General features: G+C 41.3%; 1 protein-coding gene across 9 annotated transcripts in view; it reads left to right on the forward strand.

Moving 5' to 3' along the window:
• MTA3 (metastasis associated 1 family member 3) overlaps positions 1–18,489 on the forward strand; it is a 231,789-nt gene that overhangs the window by 192,271 nt on the left and 21,029 nt on the right. For all 9 annotated transcript variants that reach the window (XR_013441677.1, XM_078056247.1, XM_078056248.1 and 6 more), the window contains 2 exons: positions 3,349–3,435; positions 6,095–6,241. Coding sequence is in view for 8 of the 9 variants with exons in the window: in XM_078056247.1 (XP_077912373.1) it covers positions 3,349–3,435; positions 6,095–6,241 (234 nt within the window). In the remaining variant the exon portion in view is untranslated. The remainder of the gene's footprint in view (positions 1–3,348; positions 3,436–6,094; positions 6,242–18,489) is intronic.

Below are 18,489 nucleotides of genomic sequence, written 5' to 3' on the forward strand. Positions count from 1 at the left end.
CTAAAAGTAAAATATCTGGATCAAGGAACATGCATTTGGAATTTTAATAGTCACTACCCAGTTATCCTTAGAAAAACCACGATTTGCGTTCCCACCCACAATGTCTAGAGAATGCCTATTTCTCTAGAACCTTGCCAGCAGTGTTATCCATCTTTGAAACCCTTGGCTAGTTGACAGGTGACATGTAAGTTATATTAGTTTGCATTTCTCATTTTGAATGAAATAGAAATCTTTTCATATATTTGAAAACCATTTGTTTTTCCCTGTCAGCCATTTTTGCCCCTGGCCTGTTTTCTATTAGAAGTCTTACTGACTTATGAGGACTTTTTTATATTTTAAGGATGTTAGCTCTTGATTTGTGATACATGGTGCAAATATATCCCCCATTTTGCCTTTGACTTTGTTTATGATGTATTTGTCAAGCAGATTTTTTAAAAACATAGTTGAATTTATCATTTTTTAAAAAGATTTCTTTATTTTAGGGAAGGGGAGAGGGAGAGAGAGAGAATCTCAGACTCCCCACTGAGCGTGGAGCCCAACACGGGGCTGGATCCCACGACCCTGAGGTCATGACCTGAGCAGAAACCAAGAGTCGGATGCTTAACTGACTAAGCCACCTAGGCGCCCCTGTGATTTTTTTTTTTTTTTATAATGGCACCTGGGTTTTGTGTCATCTTTAGAAATGCCTTTGCAATTCCTATAAGAAAATTCTATGGATGGTTCTATTTTGACAGCAATCTTGGAAGCCCATGTGAATGTTTTTGTGAATTTTAATTCAGTGTGTACTTTTTGCAGTTTTTCTATTTTATTCCCACACACACATATTTCCAAAACATTGTAGAAAAATGGCTGTGAGTTGCAATGAAAGCAACAGTGTTTTTCCAGGTTTACCTCAAGGAGATGTACTCTAGGAAGCTAAAGAAATGTGCCTGTGTGCAGTCAAGTGACTTGGGGGTGAGATGCTCATGTTCTCCCTCTTTCTGGGCAGATTTTGATTCCTTCTGGGTTCTTTGGGCATCTCTCAGGTTGCTTGCCTTATCTGTGCACTTTTAATGCATACTAATGAATTATCTCTTTTAATAGAGTTAGGTGAATAATTTGATAAGTGGCACCACTGGTCTGCTCTTGAGTGCAGACCAAGATTCTGTTTAACCAACTCAAGTGTGGACCTGATAATCCCATGTGTATGATCATTCCCCCAGGGCAGAAGGTATTTTTCCCATGTGTATTCAGTGTATATCATTGAATAGATGCAATTTTTATATTAAACAGTGACTAGGTAGCCTTAGCACTTATTTCCTCATAGCAGAGACTGATCATTCTTGCCACGAACTACTTTAAAATGTAATGGGGATTAGTGATGCTTCTAAAGAGCTTTGATCTCCCACTCAGGTGCTCTGTAAATTGTCACTTGGAACATCACATAAGTAATGCTACTGATTTGATGAGAAATTAAAAGCAGATTAGTGTGGTTTAAAATGAAATATCTTTAGGTATTGTGTTGGTGACCTCTTTGATAGTCTTCCTTTTGTTGATTCTTGTCAAGGTGATAGTCCTAGGAGAGTCCATCAATTGTAACCACATTGACAGTTTTCCTTTGGGCCTTATTAACTGGAATAAAGTGCAAAGTTAATCTTATTACTAGTAATACAATGGTTGCCTTTGTCCAGAACATGTAGGAAATACAAGCTGATTCATTCAAGCTTTCTTTCATTAATAGAAAGGACAAAATTTTCTCTTGTCCTCATCCCAAGTAGAACTTGAATTTTAGATGAATTAGTAATAGGAAGGAATTATTTAGTATCCACTCACAGCGATTTGACAGGGATTTGACTTGTGTTGCTTTTTAATGTTTATTTAGATTACTCCTCCAAAATATGCTTGGTATATTTCTTCCTTTATCTTCATTGTTATTCAACAACAGGTGAAAAACTTCATATCTCAGTAATTTTTTTTTCCCAAAGGAAATCAGCTGAGTAAGGAAGAAAAGAAATCAGATCATTTATAGTTGTCCATGGTTGTATAATAATTAGCCAGCGCTTAGGATACATATTCTGATTCCTATTATCTGAGGCTCTCTGCAGTATGTGCTTTGTTTATTTTAGACGTTTTCTTTTTAAATGCTATTTTCCCACCTCTTTCTGTTTAATAGTTAAAATAGTTTCCTTGGTGAAAGAGAAAGCTAGAGCTTATGAAAAAGTTAATTTTTAATTCTAAATGATTTGTGGTTCCAGAGTGAATTGTATATTTTAACACTAATAGTGCAGAGAGAATTCTTGTGGTTGTCAAAGGAAGTTTCCTGTATGTATGCCTAGAAATGTGGTCTCAGCCTCAGAAAACCAGTAGGGCATTTTTGTCAAGTATTGGAAGGTGGGGAAAAGGCATACACGTAGCAAAATATCTGCTAAAAGTACTCTTTAAGTTTTATGGCAATATCTGCAGATTTAAAAAACATTTCAATACACTTTTTTTTTCTCCCTTCAAACTCTATTTTTGTAACTTAGCTCCTTGGTCTGAGAGCAGCCCTGTTCCACATCTACTCTTCCATCCTAATGACAACTAATTAAAACACAGAGAGTGTGTGTGTTATATGCCTTATTTTTCTCTGTCAGAAGTGTGTTATGGTAGGGTATGAGGAGTGTGAGGGGAACTTTATGAACACTAACAGCCATTCCCACAGTATTTTACTGTTCTGACTAATGGATGAGACACTCTACATACAGGCAACCTTTTAAAGCCCAGCACCACTGACATCATGGTAGGATATGAAGGATAGAAAATGAGCGATAAAACCGATGACCCATGTTTACCCTTGTGAGGCTCTCATCTAATGGAACTGAGTTTAATCAAGATAGTCTTCTCAGTGGAGTTTAATCAAGTGAGTCTTCTCAGTGGAGACTCACTCCCACTAGGTCAGGGATGGCCAAGTGCCTTGCCTTTGTCCGCTTTGTCATTTTTGTCTTCTCCGCCACATGAATCTTACATTAGGACTGATTCACCTCATTCTGCGTGGAAGTTTTTCTACTATGAGAAAGCAATGCCATGGCTAGGAAGGAAGCGTATTTCCACTGCTTTTCAGATGGGCACACACAGAAAGCACGTGTGTGCGAGATACGTGTTAGCTGCACTCATGAGTCTTTAAAGTGAGTGTTCTCCAGGTACCTCCTTCATTCAGTAATTTGGAACCAGAACTAGAAACGGTTTTCTCAAACCCCACAGGAAATTGTGCAGGAGTCTGGTGGATATTTTGCATTGTCTTCCACTGGCACCTTTTGTCTCTGCAGTGTGTGTAGAATAGGTAGAGAAATCAGCCTCATTGGTTGTCTCCATGTTTCCTTCTCTCCTCAGATGCAGACAGACATGCCGAGCTATCTGGAAGTCCACTGAAAAGCAAAAGCACTAGGAAACCTTTGGCATGTATCATTGGGTATTTAGGTGGGTATTTTCTAATAGGAAAATTTCAAAGAACAATCTTTGTATCTTACAAGTATTTGGCTACTCTAAATTGTCATACTTAAACTAAATCTAAGCCTTTCAAGAAAGTAGCTGAAATTGGATACTTTCACATGTATAGTCAATTTATTATGTTTTAGAAGCTTTATACACACAAGATATACACAAGGTTATGGATATACACAAGATATACACAAGGTTATGGATATGTTTGCTTTTTCAAAAAATCAATAAAAATGTAATGTATATTTATGGATATAAATACAGATTGAGCAAAAAGAAGAAAGTCAGAATCACTAGATTATTAGAGGATGAATATTCTTAATGTTTTGATTTAGATCCTTCCACTTGGCTTATTTTTTTTTAATGAGATAAGACTCGTTCTAACCTATCTTTAAAAGAATATTTATAGTTTTGATGTACCAATTAAGGTTACTTTGAAAGGGGAGCATTTGTATTGCTTTCTGGTTTTTACCCTCTTATTTAACTTGGACTTCGCCAAAGATAATGGGTCCATATACGTGTTGAAATATCACAATTAAGAAGAGTATTTTAAAAAATCACTAGGCAATAACACTTTTTTTGGTTTTTGCAAAGTTTTAAGATAATTTACAAAATAATCATTCCTAAAATGGTTCCTACTATACCTATACTGGCATGTTTTTAATGCTTCTGATATTCTTGCTTTTTCATTTTCTCAGTAAAAGTGAATGATGTACTCATACTCAAAGTTGAATTGAACCTTATTGCTCTGTCAGAAAGATACACAGTTATGAAGTGTTCAGACTCTAGACACGCTTAAACGTCAAAGTGTAACTTTGAACTTGGTATATTATGTGGTCCTTATCAGAGCATCCAAGAGTCAGAAGCTCACAGCTCCCTCTTTGATTTTACTTGGTCACCTGATTTCTTGTTTTATTTCTCAGGGCCTAAAGAATTGCTTTGATAGCCCCCAGAATATTACCTCATTATCATAGGCAGGACCTGGGTAGGTCATGGTGATCAAGTCCTTGAAGTGTGCTGTCTGTATGCCCTTGCAGGACCTAATCCTCCAAGCCCCTTCCCACCATGCAAGGACAAGTCTCTGATCATAAGAAATAGACTATAACATTGCATATTAGTCAGTCTTACCATGGGTAATTGTGTGTTCCTCCTGCGGATAAATTGGTGTCTGTGCCTCCCAGGTAAGCCCAAAGATGTGCTGTTCTTACTAGCTGAACCACATCCCTACCTAACATATTTCTGAGTGTTTACTACATACAAGACACTCTGATGTGTACCACCAAGTGATTTGGAGGAATGCCAAGATGAATAAGACTTTGCCCTCAAAAGTTTTAGTCTAGTGGGGAAAGCACACAGGTAAGGACAATTAAGCAAAGGATTAGCTCCTATAAAAGAATTACAGGTAATATTCACTGGACACTTGGAGGAAAGAATAGTTATTTCTGATGAGATTTAGGGCAGCCTACATGGAGAAAGCAGTATTTGATCTCAACCTTGAGTGATAAGTAGTAAATAGAAAAATAGGAAAACAATATTTTTCCCTTTATGAGGCCAAGAGAACTTGGTGAACAAAGGCTTTCATGAGTCCAAAGGCAGGTGGTATGGTTTGGATGGAGCGTAGTGTGGAGGCTGTAATGAAAAATGGGGTTGGCGAAGTTTCAGTGCCACGTTGGAAAAAGAAAATCAGCACCATATACTGGTTAGCACTTGATCTGTTCCTAAATTTTGGCAAGTGTAGAATTTTGACCAGACTAAGATATAGTAATTCTAACAATCCTAACAGCCTTTCCTAAATTTTGGACAATGAAGCTGATATCCTGGCCCTTCCCTGAGAAGACAGGGTGGCTCATGCACAGATGGTGACTCAGAATCAGGGGGCAGGTTTAGCTTCGGACAAGACATTGCCCAATAACGGTAACAGACTGAAATCCTTAAATCCAGTTGCTACAGACTGCAATTTCTGTCCATCTGCTTTATCCAAAAAGTGCAAGTAATTCTAGGCTATGTGGCTGACAACAACATACTTCACATAAACACACATATCCCACGTGCACGTCACCGTTTTGTGATATATCCTCCATCAAAGCTTTTCTTCTACTACATCTTGAGTCTAGAATTTGGCATTTGGTGTCAGGTTTCATCTACATCAAAATGTTCTGTAGCTGGGAGAGATTAACCCTGGTCCTATACCCTCCTTGCAGAGCCAGAGGAAGAATCCTGTTTTCCAGAAATCTCTCACACCCGAGACATGCTGCATGCTATGTCTTCTCCAGATAACCTTTAAATTTCTTAAGACCTTGAAGAGTTAGTTGCCTTATTCCCTTAGTAAATCTGTGCTCAAGTGACCTTCTGAAGTGCAAGTGGCGTTTTGTTGTTGTTTTTGTTGCTTGTCCTCCCAACATGAAGCTCAGAGCTCCAGCTAGCAGAGGAGCAGCAGCTCACTTTTGATAAGTAAAGCCATGGTAACGGCACTTGAAGTTGATTCATTATGCAAGTCCTTGGGAAAACAGGCTGGCTCATAAGGAACTGACTCTCAGCTCATTAAGAAGTAAGATGTGTGCCTATTAGGCAATGTAAGTGCACACAGAGATTTTTAATACCATGTTCTGAGTTGAGAAACCTTTTCTCCCCTTGCCAGAGATCCATCCTTCGAAGAAACCTAATGTAATTCGATCTACACCAAGCCTGCAAACCCCCACTACCAAGCGGATGCTAACCACGCCGAATCACACGTCTCTGAGCATTTTGGGGAAAAGAAACTACAGTCATCACAATGGCCTGGATGGTATGTAAGCCCAGGAATTCTGGGGGCCTGATCCCACAGTCCAGGGCCTCTCTGCCCTTGTCCCCTCTGAACATGTCCCCTGCCAAATCCAAGACGTGTAGCAAACAGGTTCTTCCACCCTCTAATTGAACTGCATGTGTGGCAAGGGGATAAGAGGGAAGGCTGCTGTGTACCACAGTGAAGACATTTTGCCAAGTGATACTTCACCATCTCCTCAGAAGGGACCTTTTTGCTCACATTCCCTGTGAGGAGGCTTGTTTGGAGAGGAAGTCTGTATTTATCAGGTTGTCTCTGCTGGGTGATAATGTGCTTGCTGGATGCATGCTTACCACTCATTTATGTTTTCCTGAGCAGAAGGGATGATTTCACCTTATGTCTGAGGCAACTGTGCTCTCTGGGGGTTCTTCGGTGTTCTGTGGATCATTTTGGATTTGGCATTTGTCCCCGACTTTTTTCACCTTATACAATGTTTTTAATTGCTCAAGAGTGCTACAAGTCATGAAGGGAATTGCCTGGGTGATGTCTTAAATACAGAAATAATAATTTGTTTGAAATGGAAAAGCTGAGAAATATCACCTCTTATCCAAAGTACTTCCCTTGGGGTTTGGGCACATAATGACTCTTCAGGTGGAATTGAATTATCTTCCCATTTGGACTATAAACACAAGGATAATAAATCACCCAGGCAGTATATATTGTCCATTTCAGTAGTCCTAGAATTTGAAGCTGTCTTGATGGTTTAAGTGTTGGCATTTATTTACGAGTAAAACTCTCTCCAGGCTTTTCATGTCTTCGAGGCCTCTAAATTCCTTCAGTGACAGTAAATTAGTTATAATGAGGCCCTAGAGCAGGGATGTGAAATAGACCTTCTAGTAATAGTTTCCCATGGTTGTTTTCCTTCAGTATGACTTTTCATGGTCATAGTGATGTCAAAATGAATAAAAAACTGAGGGTGAAAAGTTTAATTTGCATTTATAGGTTATCAGTGTGTTATAGATGTGGCTTTCAAGAATTTAGCTACATAGTAGTCTTGCAGAAATACTTACTTGCTAACAAGGACATGGCCATCCTTGCCATAATCCGCCCAATGTCTAGACAGCAGAAGACTAAGGACAGATTGTGTCAAAATGTGGAGATTGGATTTCTTCCCAGCTTTTCCTTGCCCACAGCCTGGGGCTTTTGGATTCAGACTTAAATGGAATCAGGAATCTTCCTTTTCTGTCATCACCTCCCTGGCCTCTGGAGGTGTGTGCTGTCCTACCGCAGGAAGCAGAAATTAAGTTCTGGTTCATACATATACACGTACAATATACATTTTAGGGTAAGAAGACTCTTTTGGTGACTACGGTTGGAAGAGCAGCTCTCTACTATCTTTTTCCACCTGTGCCCTATGGTCACAGTCACTCAGGCCCCAGTCCTAGCCCCGCATGACAGCTCACATTTTATCACAGGTACCTGTCTCCTTAGAATTTCTAAAAAATGCCACCTCATAGTGTTCCCTCTCTAGTGCTGTTTGTCTCATTTCCTTCTGAAGATTGTTACTGTAAAGGTCGTTGCTTCTCTGCTCCGAACGGGACGAGTGGACAGGGCATACAGTGAATCCATGGGGTTATGTTAACCGAGACCTTCCACCTCGTTGAGGAGAAGACCCCCATCTCATTTTCTGAAGAGACTTAGCTGTTGAAACAACTTTTTTCTTCAAACCCTTTTGTCTTTGCCGGGTTGGTATGGAGAGGAAGGCTGATGAGATGTACCTTACCTGTGTTACCTCATTTGATTCACATGACAGCAGGTTCTAGGAGGTCAGGGAATGTAACTGTTTTGCATAACATTGTATTTCTACTGCCTAGCACGGTGCCTGTAACTTAGTTGGTTCTTAATAACTGTTAATTGAATAAAGGAATGACTGAGGAAAATGAGACCTAGAGAGGTCAATTAAATTTTCCAAAGTTACCAGGTATAAATGGATGGGGATTTCCATTCAGGTGTGGCTGATTTTAGAGTTTGCTCTTTTAACCACGGTTATAAAAGAAGTTGTGGCTCTCAAATACGCCGTATGAGTCAGCAAAGTAGAAAGCACAGAAGTTATTTTAGCTAATTTAACGTAAGAAGTCAATAGGACAGGTACTGGAGGACAGAGGAGGTGAACAGGAACATGGTGGGGGGCACGGGAAGCCGCCGCCATCTCCAAGGTTGGGAGAGCCAAATGAAGACCACGTTGGGGTTCCCCCTCTTGCTGGAGGCTCAAGGAGGCCCGAGCAGCGAGAACTGAGGCCCCTGAGGGAAGGCGCTGCTCTGCCGGTGCTCGCTCCTCTCAGGTGTGACGAGGCTGGTTCCGGGAGCGTGAGGGAAGCTGGGAACCGAACAATCCTCGGCCGCCGTGAGGCTGACGGGAACAGCACGCGGCAGGTGCCTTCTCCGACCTCCTGCCTCGCCGGCTCCCTCTAGCACCCCCTGCTGGCGCATCCGGGAGCCGGAGGGCAGAGGAACAGTGTTTGCAGGGTCCCAGCCCCCCCGCACCGCCCCCGCGGAGTTTAGATGGATGACTGTGGGGCTGAGAGACAAGTGTGATGGAAACACACATTGCAGAACATGTCCCCACTTCGGTATTCCCAGTGGAGCTTTTCCTTGGGATAAACGGTCTGTTTCTTATTTCCTCAGGATATTAAACCTGAGTTTCCAAGGTGAACTCAAAGTACTAGGAAAAAAGTATTAGGCTGATAGTGAGTTTTCATGGGATAGTCAATACCGTCATTTACTGGAACTGATGAATACAAATTCATGGAAAAGCCTCACCCTGTGTGATCCAATCATAAAATCAATTAGCATTGCGACTTAATTATCAGCGGGTCAGACAGAGGAGCACACCAAACAGGATGTTGACAGACAGAACTAATTTAACTGGAAACAAAACCTGATTGTACAGAAATATCCAGGTCTCTCAGCTTTAGGGCTTCCTGTCCCCTTCTCAGTGGCTCGCACCCTTCACTCAGCCTCCACCTTCAGTTGGAAGTTCATGATGAAGAGAAAAAGGGTCCGGATTCCTGTTGGTAGAAAGGATTTTTACCTGACATTTAAAAAAAAAAATGATGGACAGCTTCTTATCATCTTCCTGAAAGTCACTGGCTTTCGTCTGGCCCTGGCCACTTAAAGGCCCTGGTGGTTGGGAGTCAGCCCTCTGTGTCTTCTGTTAAGTATAACGCACAGCACTGGGCCACACATACCCCTCTGTGATGCCCCTACTGGGACTTAAGCTCCAAGGGTGAAAACAGAATCTGCATACATAAGAGGCCTCATTATTTGGGGTCAGTAATGACAGGAAAAATGAAATTTCAAAACAGAGATCTACCTGGTCCCTTACCAGTCAGTCCCCTACACCTCATTCTCGTCCGTCCGGCTATTGGTCCAGTGGTGTGCTACGTGCTGTCATGTGCTTTCCAAATCCTGTCTCCTTTTCTGACTCACAGATGCTTTGATGACATTCTTATTGCCAGCAAACCAAGTACCTACCACATTTGGCCCATGTGGTTAACTCCATGTGGCTGTGAGTAACGAAGGCCCTGAGATCAGTGGGGATAGAAGAGCAATTACTGGAAAGCCTTTCCATGCCTGAGAGCCCAGAAGAGAGGGTAGCAAGGGAAATGGAATTTATCTGCGCCATGGGGAAAAAAAGTACCTCCGAATGTTGGGAATCAGGTGGGATTAACTGCCGCCTCCTCTGATTACGTCCTGTGTGGCCTTGGGTAAATCACTTAGTTTCTTTAAACTTGTTTTCTCCTCTGTAAAGTACAAATTTCATTTGCCTTAATGGAGTTGTGATAGTGGTTAAAAATATTGCACCGACTTTATACCACTTGATCTCCCAAACTCTCTGTGAGGTAGGTGTTACAGCCTGCATTTTAATAACGAACAAACCAAAGCTCAAAGAGGTTAAGGGATTTGCCTAAAGCCCCCCTGCTAACAAACAGCAGAGATGGGATTTAAGCTCCTCTCCAGGGTTGTTTCCAGTGGGTGAATAAGGACCCAGATTTGGGTGCTGAGTGCAGCAAGTACCTGGGAGGTGTTTATGTTTTCTGTGTATTGGAGATGGGTGTGTGTTTGGAAATATAGAGAGGAACATAGTAGGCATTTTTCTGTGCTTAGCCTGTGAGTTGTAAGCCACCATTGTCTGATTAAAGCTGTCCTTCCATTTCCTGCCTCTGTGAAGCTCTTCGGCCCATATCACAGCCCCTACTGTTTCTGGAAAGGAGAGCATAAGAACTATATTAGTGTCCAAGAGAGGGGAGAAAAAAGAAATAAGAGAAGATTCACAGAATCCCCTAAAGGTGAAATGTGTTTAAATTAAATTATGTGGTATACCCAGCATTGACTCTGACTCATGGTAGGGATTCATTAAGTGCTAAGATTCTATTGCCCCCCCACCCTTTAAAGAAGAGCCGTTACTAGTTTTATTTTGAAAATTGTTAAGATATCAACCAAAGCTTTTGTAGTCATATGTGGACTGTATGTAAATAAAATGTCAACACTTTTCTTAAAACTACATTTATTTCTTACCTAAAAATATGATTTTCAAAAAATGACTCATGGGTTTGCTTGAAAGTAAATGGGTATGTTCCAAAGCATATTTGCACATTAGAAGGGCTCAGTATCTATAAAGAGAAAGTGCCTTTGATTAAGTTATTTGAAGGAGTATTGAAGACAGGAAATTAGTTTGATAAAGAGGGCTCATTTAGTTCCCTGGAGGCTCCTGCAATTAGAGACCCTACCGCAGAGGGGATGGAACCTCCTCATCCTGAGACAGTGGCATTTTTTTCAGAGGGAAGGCTGAGTCAGAAAAAATCCAGAGAGGAGAGGGGCAGATGGGCTGTTCAGGCATCTCTCATCGTCTCCTTACCCCTAAGAAAATGCCCTCCCCGCCCCAGTCAGCAGGTCTTCCTCTGTGCGGCCCAGGTGACCAGGGACAGGGTGATTGCCTGCTATGTCTCTGTCTTTATCAAATGGGGACCCCGGAGAGCAACTTCTTTCTGTTTTGTAGTCATACGACAAGGGGACATCAATTGGAGTGTGCTCTTTTCCTCTTTTTCTGAGATGATACGGCTTTTGTCCCAGGGGTACCACTAAAGCAGGACTCAGTGTCAGGAAAACCAAAGCAGCAGGCTCAGGAGAGAGGTGAGTTTTCAGTGGGACAGAGTCAGGACACCTGAGCCAAGGAAATTGATGAATTGTACAATAAGCTCCTTTTAATCTGCTTTCTTCTGGCTTATTTCCCCTGGGGTGTGTGAATACACTGTAGATCTAAAATTTTTTTCTTTATTTGTTTTCCACATTGAGTGATACCATTTTTCTGAGTCCCCTATGAAGAGGGTATCCAGTGTGGATGCCTCTAAGTACAATATTATGATCTGGGGTGTGAAGACTGTTCTTTGGATGACTTGTTTCTGAATCAGTGATTCAACAGCTCCAACTGTTTGCATCCCAACTCCGAGAAATGGGTGGTGATGAGGCCCATTGTACCAGTGAGAGAGCTCTGGGAATGCATCTGCTGTCTTCACAAATCCCAATAAAAATAGACTGCCAGCAACAGCTGATGGCATTCCTAGGCATGCTTGGGCCCAGGCCGCCTTCTGTCAACATTTTTATAGCCTTTCAAAAGAATACAGTTTTTTTTTTAATCTTCCAAAATATTGTTTGTGGAAGAACATCAAGTGTCCCTGGACTCGCCTCTGATCTCCTTGTCTCAAGATGTAATGTTACAACCTAGTTTCATAGATAAAAGTGCCTTTGAATTTTCTTTTTTTTCCCCAGTATTTTCTAATGGATCATGATGGCCCCAGGGTTTATTGAACGTGAAGTAATTATAGCAGAGTACCTAGTATATCTAGAGAGTTTCAGGACTATTGAAGCATTATGTGAGGGCAGTGGATGTTCGTTCATACTGTGAATCCATAGGGGTGGTGTTGTAGAGAAAAACAGACCCAAATGCATTAGGCATGAGTAATTAACAACTTGGTATTTTGGAATATTCTGGAAGGGTGCCAAATTGGCGGGACCATTCCTGGGTTTACTAATATCAGTTGCTCCCAGAGAATACTTTTATCCTATTCCTGAGGGATATACTAGTGTGCGAGCCTGTAAGAGGTCTAGACTTCACACCCTCTGAGCAGTAGAAGAGTGACAAAAGTCCATGGTAGTTGCTCAAGGGTCCTCCTCAATAAAGTGTCTCTGTTTACCTGCAACGGACATTAGAGGAAACCTTTTTAACCAACCTCTCCCAATGTATTCCCATTCTCAGTGATATGTGGAAGGTCAATCTCTGAGAAAGATAGTGAGCCTCTAACTTGAGAGCTATCCTGTGTTTTTTTTCGGGGAAGTGTAGATGCTTGGGAAAGGAGATTGAGGAAGACAGCAGAGGAAGGGGATTAAGTCCCTAAGAAACAACTCTTCCGTAGAAGAAGCGTGACCCATCCATCCAAAGAGCTGGCACATATGTCTGAGAAGGCCCTTGAGACATCAGTATTAGATCTTGATGCCCCGGGGAGGTAAAGACCAACTCCAGAAACCAACTGATTTAAGTATCCTCCTGAGCAGTCTCTTTGGATCCCACTATGGAAGTGAGAAGTGTTCTGAATCTGGAGGCCCCCAGGGCAATGGAAATGGAAAGATTTGTCACAGTCTAGTTGATTCGGGGACCCCCCACTGGGTTCATTTTAAGCTTCCCAACCTAGCTCATTATTATTTTCTTTTCCTGTTTCCTGTTTTTCCTTCCAGATGACTGAGTACTCTTTAAGCTCAGAAAACATCTGAGTTATAATCTATGCATTTTCCTGCCTCAACCAAATATTTATTTTTATCAACAATTATTTACATATAAATGAATGTGAAAAGTAATTAATGTAAAAATGAGGAGCAAGCTTGAAGGCAACTTTGTTAAATGGAGGTGCTGGAAGAGGATAACCTGAGAGTTTCCATGACAGTCTGATTGCAGCTTTGCTGAGTGCCTACAGGAGCCCCTCCCCAGGGCAGCCAGGGAGCACAGCCCAGAGTCCTGGGGAAACAGGGCTGACCACATTTTAGGCATCTGGAATCAGACAGTCAGCAGAAGAAAGGGTCAAGGGGCGCCTGGGTGGCTCAGTTGTTAAGCGTCTGCCTTCGGCTGAGGTTGGGATCCCTGGGTCCTGGGATCGAGCCCCGCATCGGGCCCCCAGTTGAGCCCCCTGTCGAGACCCCTGTTGAGCCCCGCTTCGAGCCCCGCGTGGGGCTCCCTGCTCGGCGGGAAGCCTGCTTCGCCCTCTCCCACTCCCTCTGATTGTGTTCCTGCTCTCGCGCTCTCTCTCTCTCTGTCAAATAAATAAATAAAATCTTTTTAAAAAAGAAGAAGAAGAAAGGGTCAAGATATTGGACATTGGACCTCCTACACTGGTCCTCCGATTTTCTTTTTTCTCTCCAGTTTTCTGGGAGACTCTCAACTTTATATTCCAACCAGATTTGTCTGTTTCTCCCTTTATTCTGTCAATTTTTGCCTCAGTATTTTAAAGTTCTGTTATTGGTGATATATATAATTATAATTTTTATGTCTTTTTTACCTTTTTATCACTGTGAAATGATTCTTTTTAGCTCTGTTAATACTCCTTGTCTTGAAGTCTATTTTGTATGATATTAACATGATCACACCAGTTTTCTTTTTTCTCCTATCCTTCTTAGGGTTATTTTTAAATGATTTTTTTTCTAGTTTTATTAAACTCAGAATGATTCTTATGCAGTATCTCTAAAGCCAGCACCTGTTATTCCACCAGATTTTTAAAAAACCCATAAAGCTATTTTCCATTATCATTTCTTTTTTAAACAGCTTTATTGAGGCTTCATTGACATTCAACTACATATATTTCTTATTTTAAAGATTTTATTTAATTAATTAATTTATTTATTTATTTTAGAGAGAGAGAGCATGTGTGCACGCGAGTAGGGGGAGGAGCAGAGGGAGAGGGAAAGAGAGAATCCCAAGCAGACTCCCCGCTGAGTGTGCGGAGCCTGACCTGGGGCTGGATCTCATGACCTGAGTCGAAATCATGAGTTGAACACTTAACCAACTGAGCCACCTAGGCACCCCTCAACTGCACATATTTAAAATATACAACTTGGGGGCTCCTGGGTGGCTCAGTCGTTAAGCATCTGCCTTTGGCTCAGGTCATGATCCCAGGGTCCTGGGATCGAGCCCCGCATCAGGCTCCCTGCTCCGTGGGAAACCTGCTTCTCCCTCTCCCACTCCCCCTGCTTGTGTTCCCTCTCTCGCTATGTCTCTCTCTGTCAAATAAATAAATAAAATCTTAAAAAAAAAAGATTCTCTTAAAAAAATAAAGTAAAAAAATAAAATAAAATATACAACTTGATAAGTATAATGTATGTATGTACCAGGAAACCACCAGTCACTTATCCATCCATTATCCACTTAATAAACTTATCCATCACCCTCAAAAATTTCCTTATAACCCTTTATAATCTACCCTCCCACCCACCGCATCTTCCCTACCTCATCTCAGGTGACCAGTGGTCTGCTTTTTGTCACCACAGATTAGTTTACATTTTCTAGAATTTTATATAAATGGACTCCTATAGTACATATGCTTTATTTGTCAGTCTGAATAACTTTTAGAGATCTTCAAGTTCATTGATTCTTCTGCAGTATTTTTTTTTAAGATTTTACTTATTTATTTGAGAGAGAGAATGAGATAGAGAGAGCATGAGAGGGGGGAGGGTCAGAAGGAGAAGCAGACTCCCTGCTGAGCAGGGAGCCCGATGCGGGGACTTGATCCAGGACTCCAGGATCATGACCTGAGCCGAAGGCAGTCGCTTAACCAACTGAGCCACCCAGGCGCCCCTGCAGTATTTTTTTTTTTAAGTAAACTTTATGCCCAACATGCAGCTGGAACTTACGACCCCAAGATCAAGAGTTGCATACTCTACTGACTGAGCCAGCCAGGGGCCCCTCTTTTGCAGTATTGAATTTGCTATTAATCCCATCTAACAAATTATTCATTTTAGATTTTGTATTTTTCAGTTTTAGAATTTCCATTTAGTTCTTTTGTATTTCTCCAAAATATACCATTTTGTTACCCATTATATTCATCTTTTTTTATAGATTCTTTAACAAACTTATAGTGAATATTTTATATCCATATTTGCTAATTCTAACATCTGAATCATTCATTAGTCATTGTCTACTGACTTTTTTCTTTGGATGGGTTGCTCAGTCTGTTTTTCTTTTTTTTTTAAGTAGGCTCCACGCCCAGCATGGAGCCCAATGTAGGGCTTAAACTCACAACTCTGAGATCAAGACCTGAGCTGAGATCAAGAGTCAGACACTTAACCCACTGAGCCACCCAGGTGCCTCTCAGTCTGTTAATTTTTAATGAATACTGGTCAGTGTGGATGCTAAGTTGTAGAGACTCTGGATTCTGTTATTTTCCTTTGCAGAGTGTTGCATTTTGTCCTAGCAAGCAATTAATTTGGTAGGTCACCTTGATTCTCTGGAGGCTTGTTTTAAAACTTTAAAAGATCTGGTTTATTTCAGTTTTGCTCTTAGTCCCATGAGATTTCAATGGAAAGACCAAATTATTTGCCCAATCCCTCCTACTTGGCAGAACTTAAACTCCAAAATCTGTCTTCCCAGCAGTAGACAGCTGCTGAGGTTGCTGCTCAGCCTTTTTTAGCCTTTCAGCTGATGTTTCCCACTGGACTCCTTGGAGTCCCACCTCATAAATGCATAGTTCCAGAACCAGCCTGTGATTTGAGGGGAGTATATATATAGATTTGGCGGCTTCCCTTTCCCTGTCCTCTTCCTTTCTGGCATCTCCTCCTGTATTTCCAGCTATATTAGCAGCCTCAAACTCTGGACTCTCCCTGATTCCTTAGCCCAGTTAGACTCCAGTTTTCTGCTTGAGCCATATTCCTTTTGTACTGCATGGAAGTGTCCATAAAGGAAAAGCCAGTTAGGGGTGGATCTCATCGAATCTCACCTTTTTTTAAAGGATCATATCCCCTTCATTTTTTGCCTGCTTTTTGGTTGCTCTCCAGAACCTTCAGTTGTTTTTTTTTTTTTAATATTTTATCCAGAGTTTATTACTGTTATTGGCTGGAGGGTTAGCCCAAAATAAATTAACCCACGATTATAGAATGTAGAACTCTTCAATCTTCCTATAGGCTCTCTGCCAACTCCCCTTGGTTCTCTCAATTTAAGAAAAAAATTTTTAAGTTTGTTTTTATTTATTTACGTAATTTCTACATCCAACATGGGCTTGTACTCATGACCCTGCAATCAAGAGTCATATGCTCCTCTGACTGAGCCAGCCAGGTGCCCCTCAATTTTTTTTTTTCCACTTCCAAGTGAAACCAAACGATTTATTTGTGCTAAATGAGTGGAAATAATGTATTCAGAGTATACTTGTTTGTACACCGCACTTGCTTATACTGGGCGACACAAGCGCTCATCCAGCTAATGTGCTACTTTCTTCTCACCTCTTGTCTCTTCTGCCAAGCAGTAAAGTATTCTGTGGCTGTTATGCCAAGAGATTCCTATAATGTTCATTTCAAATAGTACTTTCTAATAGTATTTTGCACCTTTAAAATATTTGTTCAAACTCTATTTTAGGGGAACACAAAGAATGGAAAGGGGAAAATAGCTGTTTCTGTTACAATCATGTTGCCTTCTGCAGCAGAAATCAAAGAGTGTGTCTAATCAGCCATCAAAACCACCGGTGGGCAGGACAACATTTATCGACTCGTGTTAGAGGGGCCGGTCTGGGTAGGTTAACACTAAAGATAAGGAAAGAATCACACCTTAATATACAATAATTATCCATCCTACGTGTATGTGGAAAAGGTACAGCCATGTGATCCATTACTTTAGCCACAAGAGACATGGATGTTGACATATACTGAAAATAACCTATAAAAAGTGTATCTGTAGAAAGCTCTATCAAAGAGTATATTGTCTCGGGCACTGATGCATCTAACTTTCCATTCTACACCGAAAGCTAGATTTTCAAAGGTCTGAATTGTAGTGAATTATTGGTATGTTTGGTAAACACCATTATAATGGGGGGCAGGGGGAGGGGAGTAACAGCTCAGTAATTCTCTGCAAATTCATGAAAAAAAAATGTAACAGATGACTTTTTCCATCATTGTTTTACTTGAGTCTACATGTACGTCCATTCCCTGGCTGGAACATTTGCTATTCGCTATTTGGTAATTCAGCAGCAGTGTGCAATTTTTGCTTGGCCCCAGAGCTTCATTTTCCTGGCTTTTAGGTTTGTAAAATAAAAAGGGATATCTTTTTTACATTTTTTTTTCATGATTTTTTTTTTTAAATAACATACTGTCTGTGTTTCATGGATACTGTATCTTTTCTTACTCCTCTGAAGATATTAATGATAGTGTTTCCTGTTTTTTAAGTTTTCTTCTCTATGAATAGTCTGTTTCCTCCAATTTTAATTCTTCTCTTTGTTCTTTGTTTTGGTCTCTGACATTTATGTTGGAGGTTTTTCCCTGGTGACCTGTGGTTGTTTACTAATGTTTAAGAGTAGGAGACTAAAATCAAACTGAAAGCTCTGTGCCCTGCTTGTGGGTGGAGCCTCTGGTGTGTTTCATGGTATGGTGATCAGGCTGGGCTGTTTGTTGGGTGGCCCAAATGCCACTGTTTCCAGGTCTGCTCTCATAGACTGGTCACGTTTCCCAGAGGAAGAGTCTTCCCATCTATTGTAGTCCATTCAGGCTGCTATAAGAAAATGCTGCAGATGGATCACTGTAAACAACAGAGATTTATTTCTCACAGTTCTAGAGGCTGGGAAGTCCAAGATCAGGGTGCTGGCATGGTTGGGTTCTGGTGAAAGCCCTCTTCCAGGTTTCAGACTGCTGACTTCTCTCTGTGTCCTCACATGGTGGAAGGGGCTAGGGAGCTCTGTGGGGTCTCTTTATACTCTCATGACCTACTCACTTCCCAAAGGTCTCCCCTCCCAATACCATCACATTGGGCATTAGGATTTCAAGATAGGAATTTTGTGGGGACACAAACACCAGACCATAGAACAGTCTCTTCCCCCAGAGTTTAAGGTTTAGCAGGATGCTTTCTGGGAACTAAATGGGAAGAACACTGGAGATCTCATCATCCATTAGGCGTATGTTCACTTGATTCCTCAATTTTGGAGTGGCCAGCCCTGCCCTCAAATGGTGTCCCCTGAGACTGAGACCCTCTT

Source organism: Halichoerus grypus, chromosome 10 (assembly GCF_964656455.1).
Source record: "Halichoerus grypus chromosome 10, mHalGry1.hap1.1, whole genome shotgun sequence".
Taxonomy (NCBI): domain Eukaryota; kingdom Metazoa; phylum Chordata; class Mammalia; order Carnivora; family Phocidae; genus Halichoerus; species Halichoerus grypus.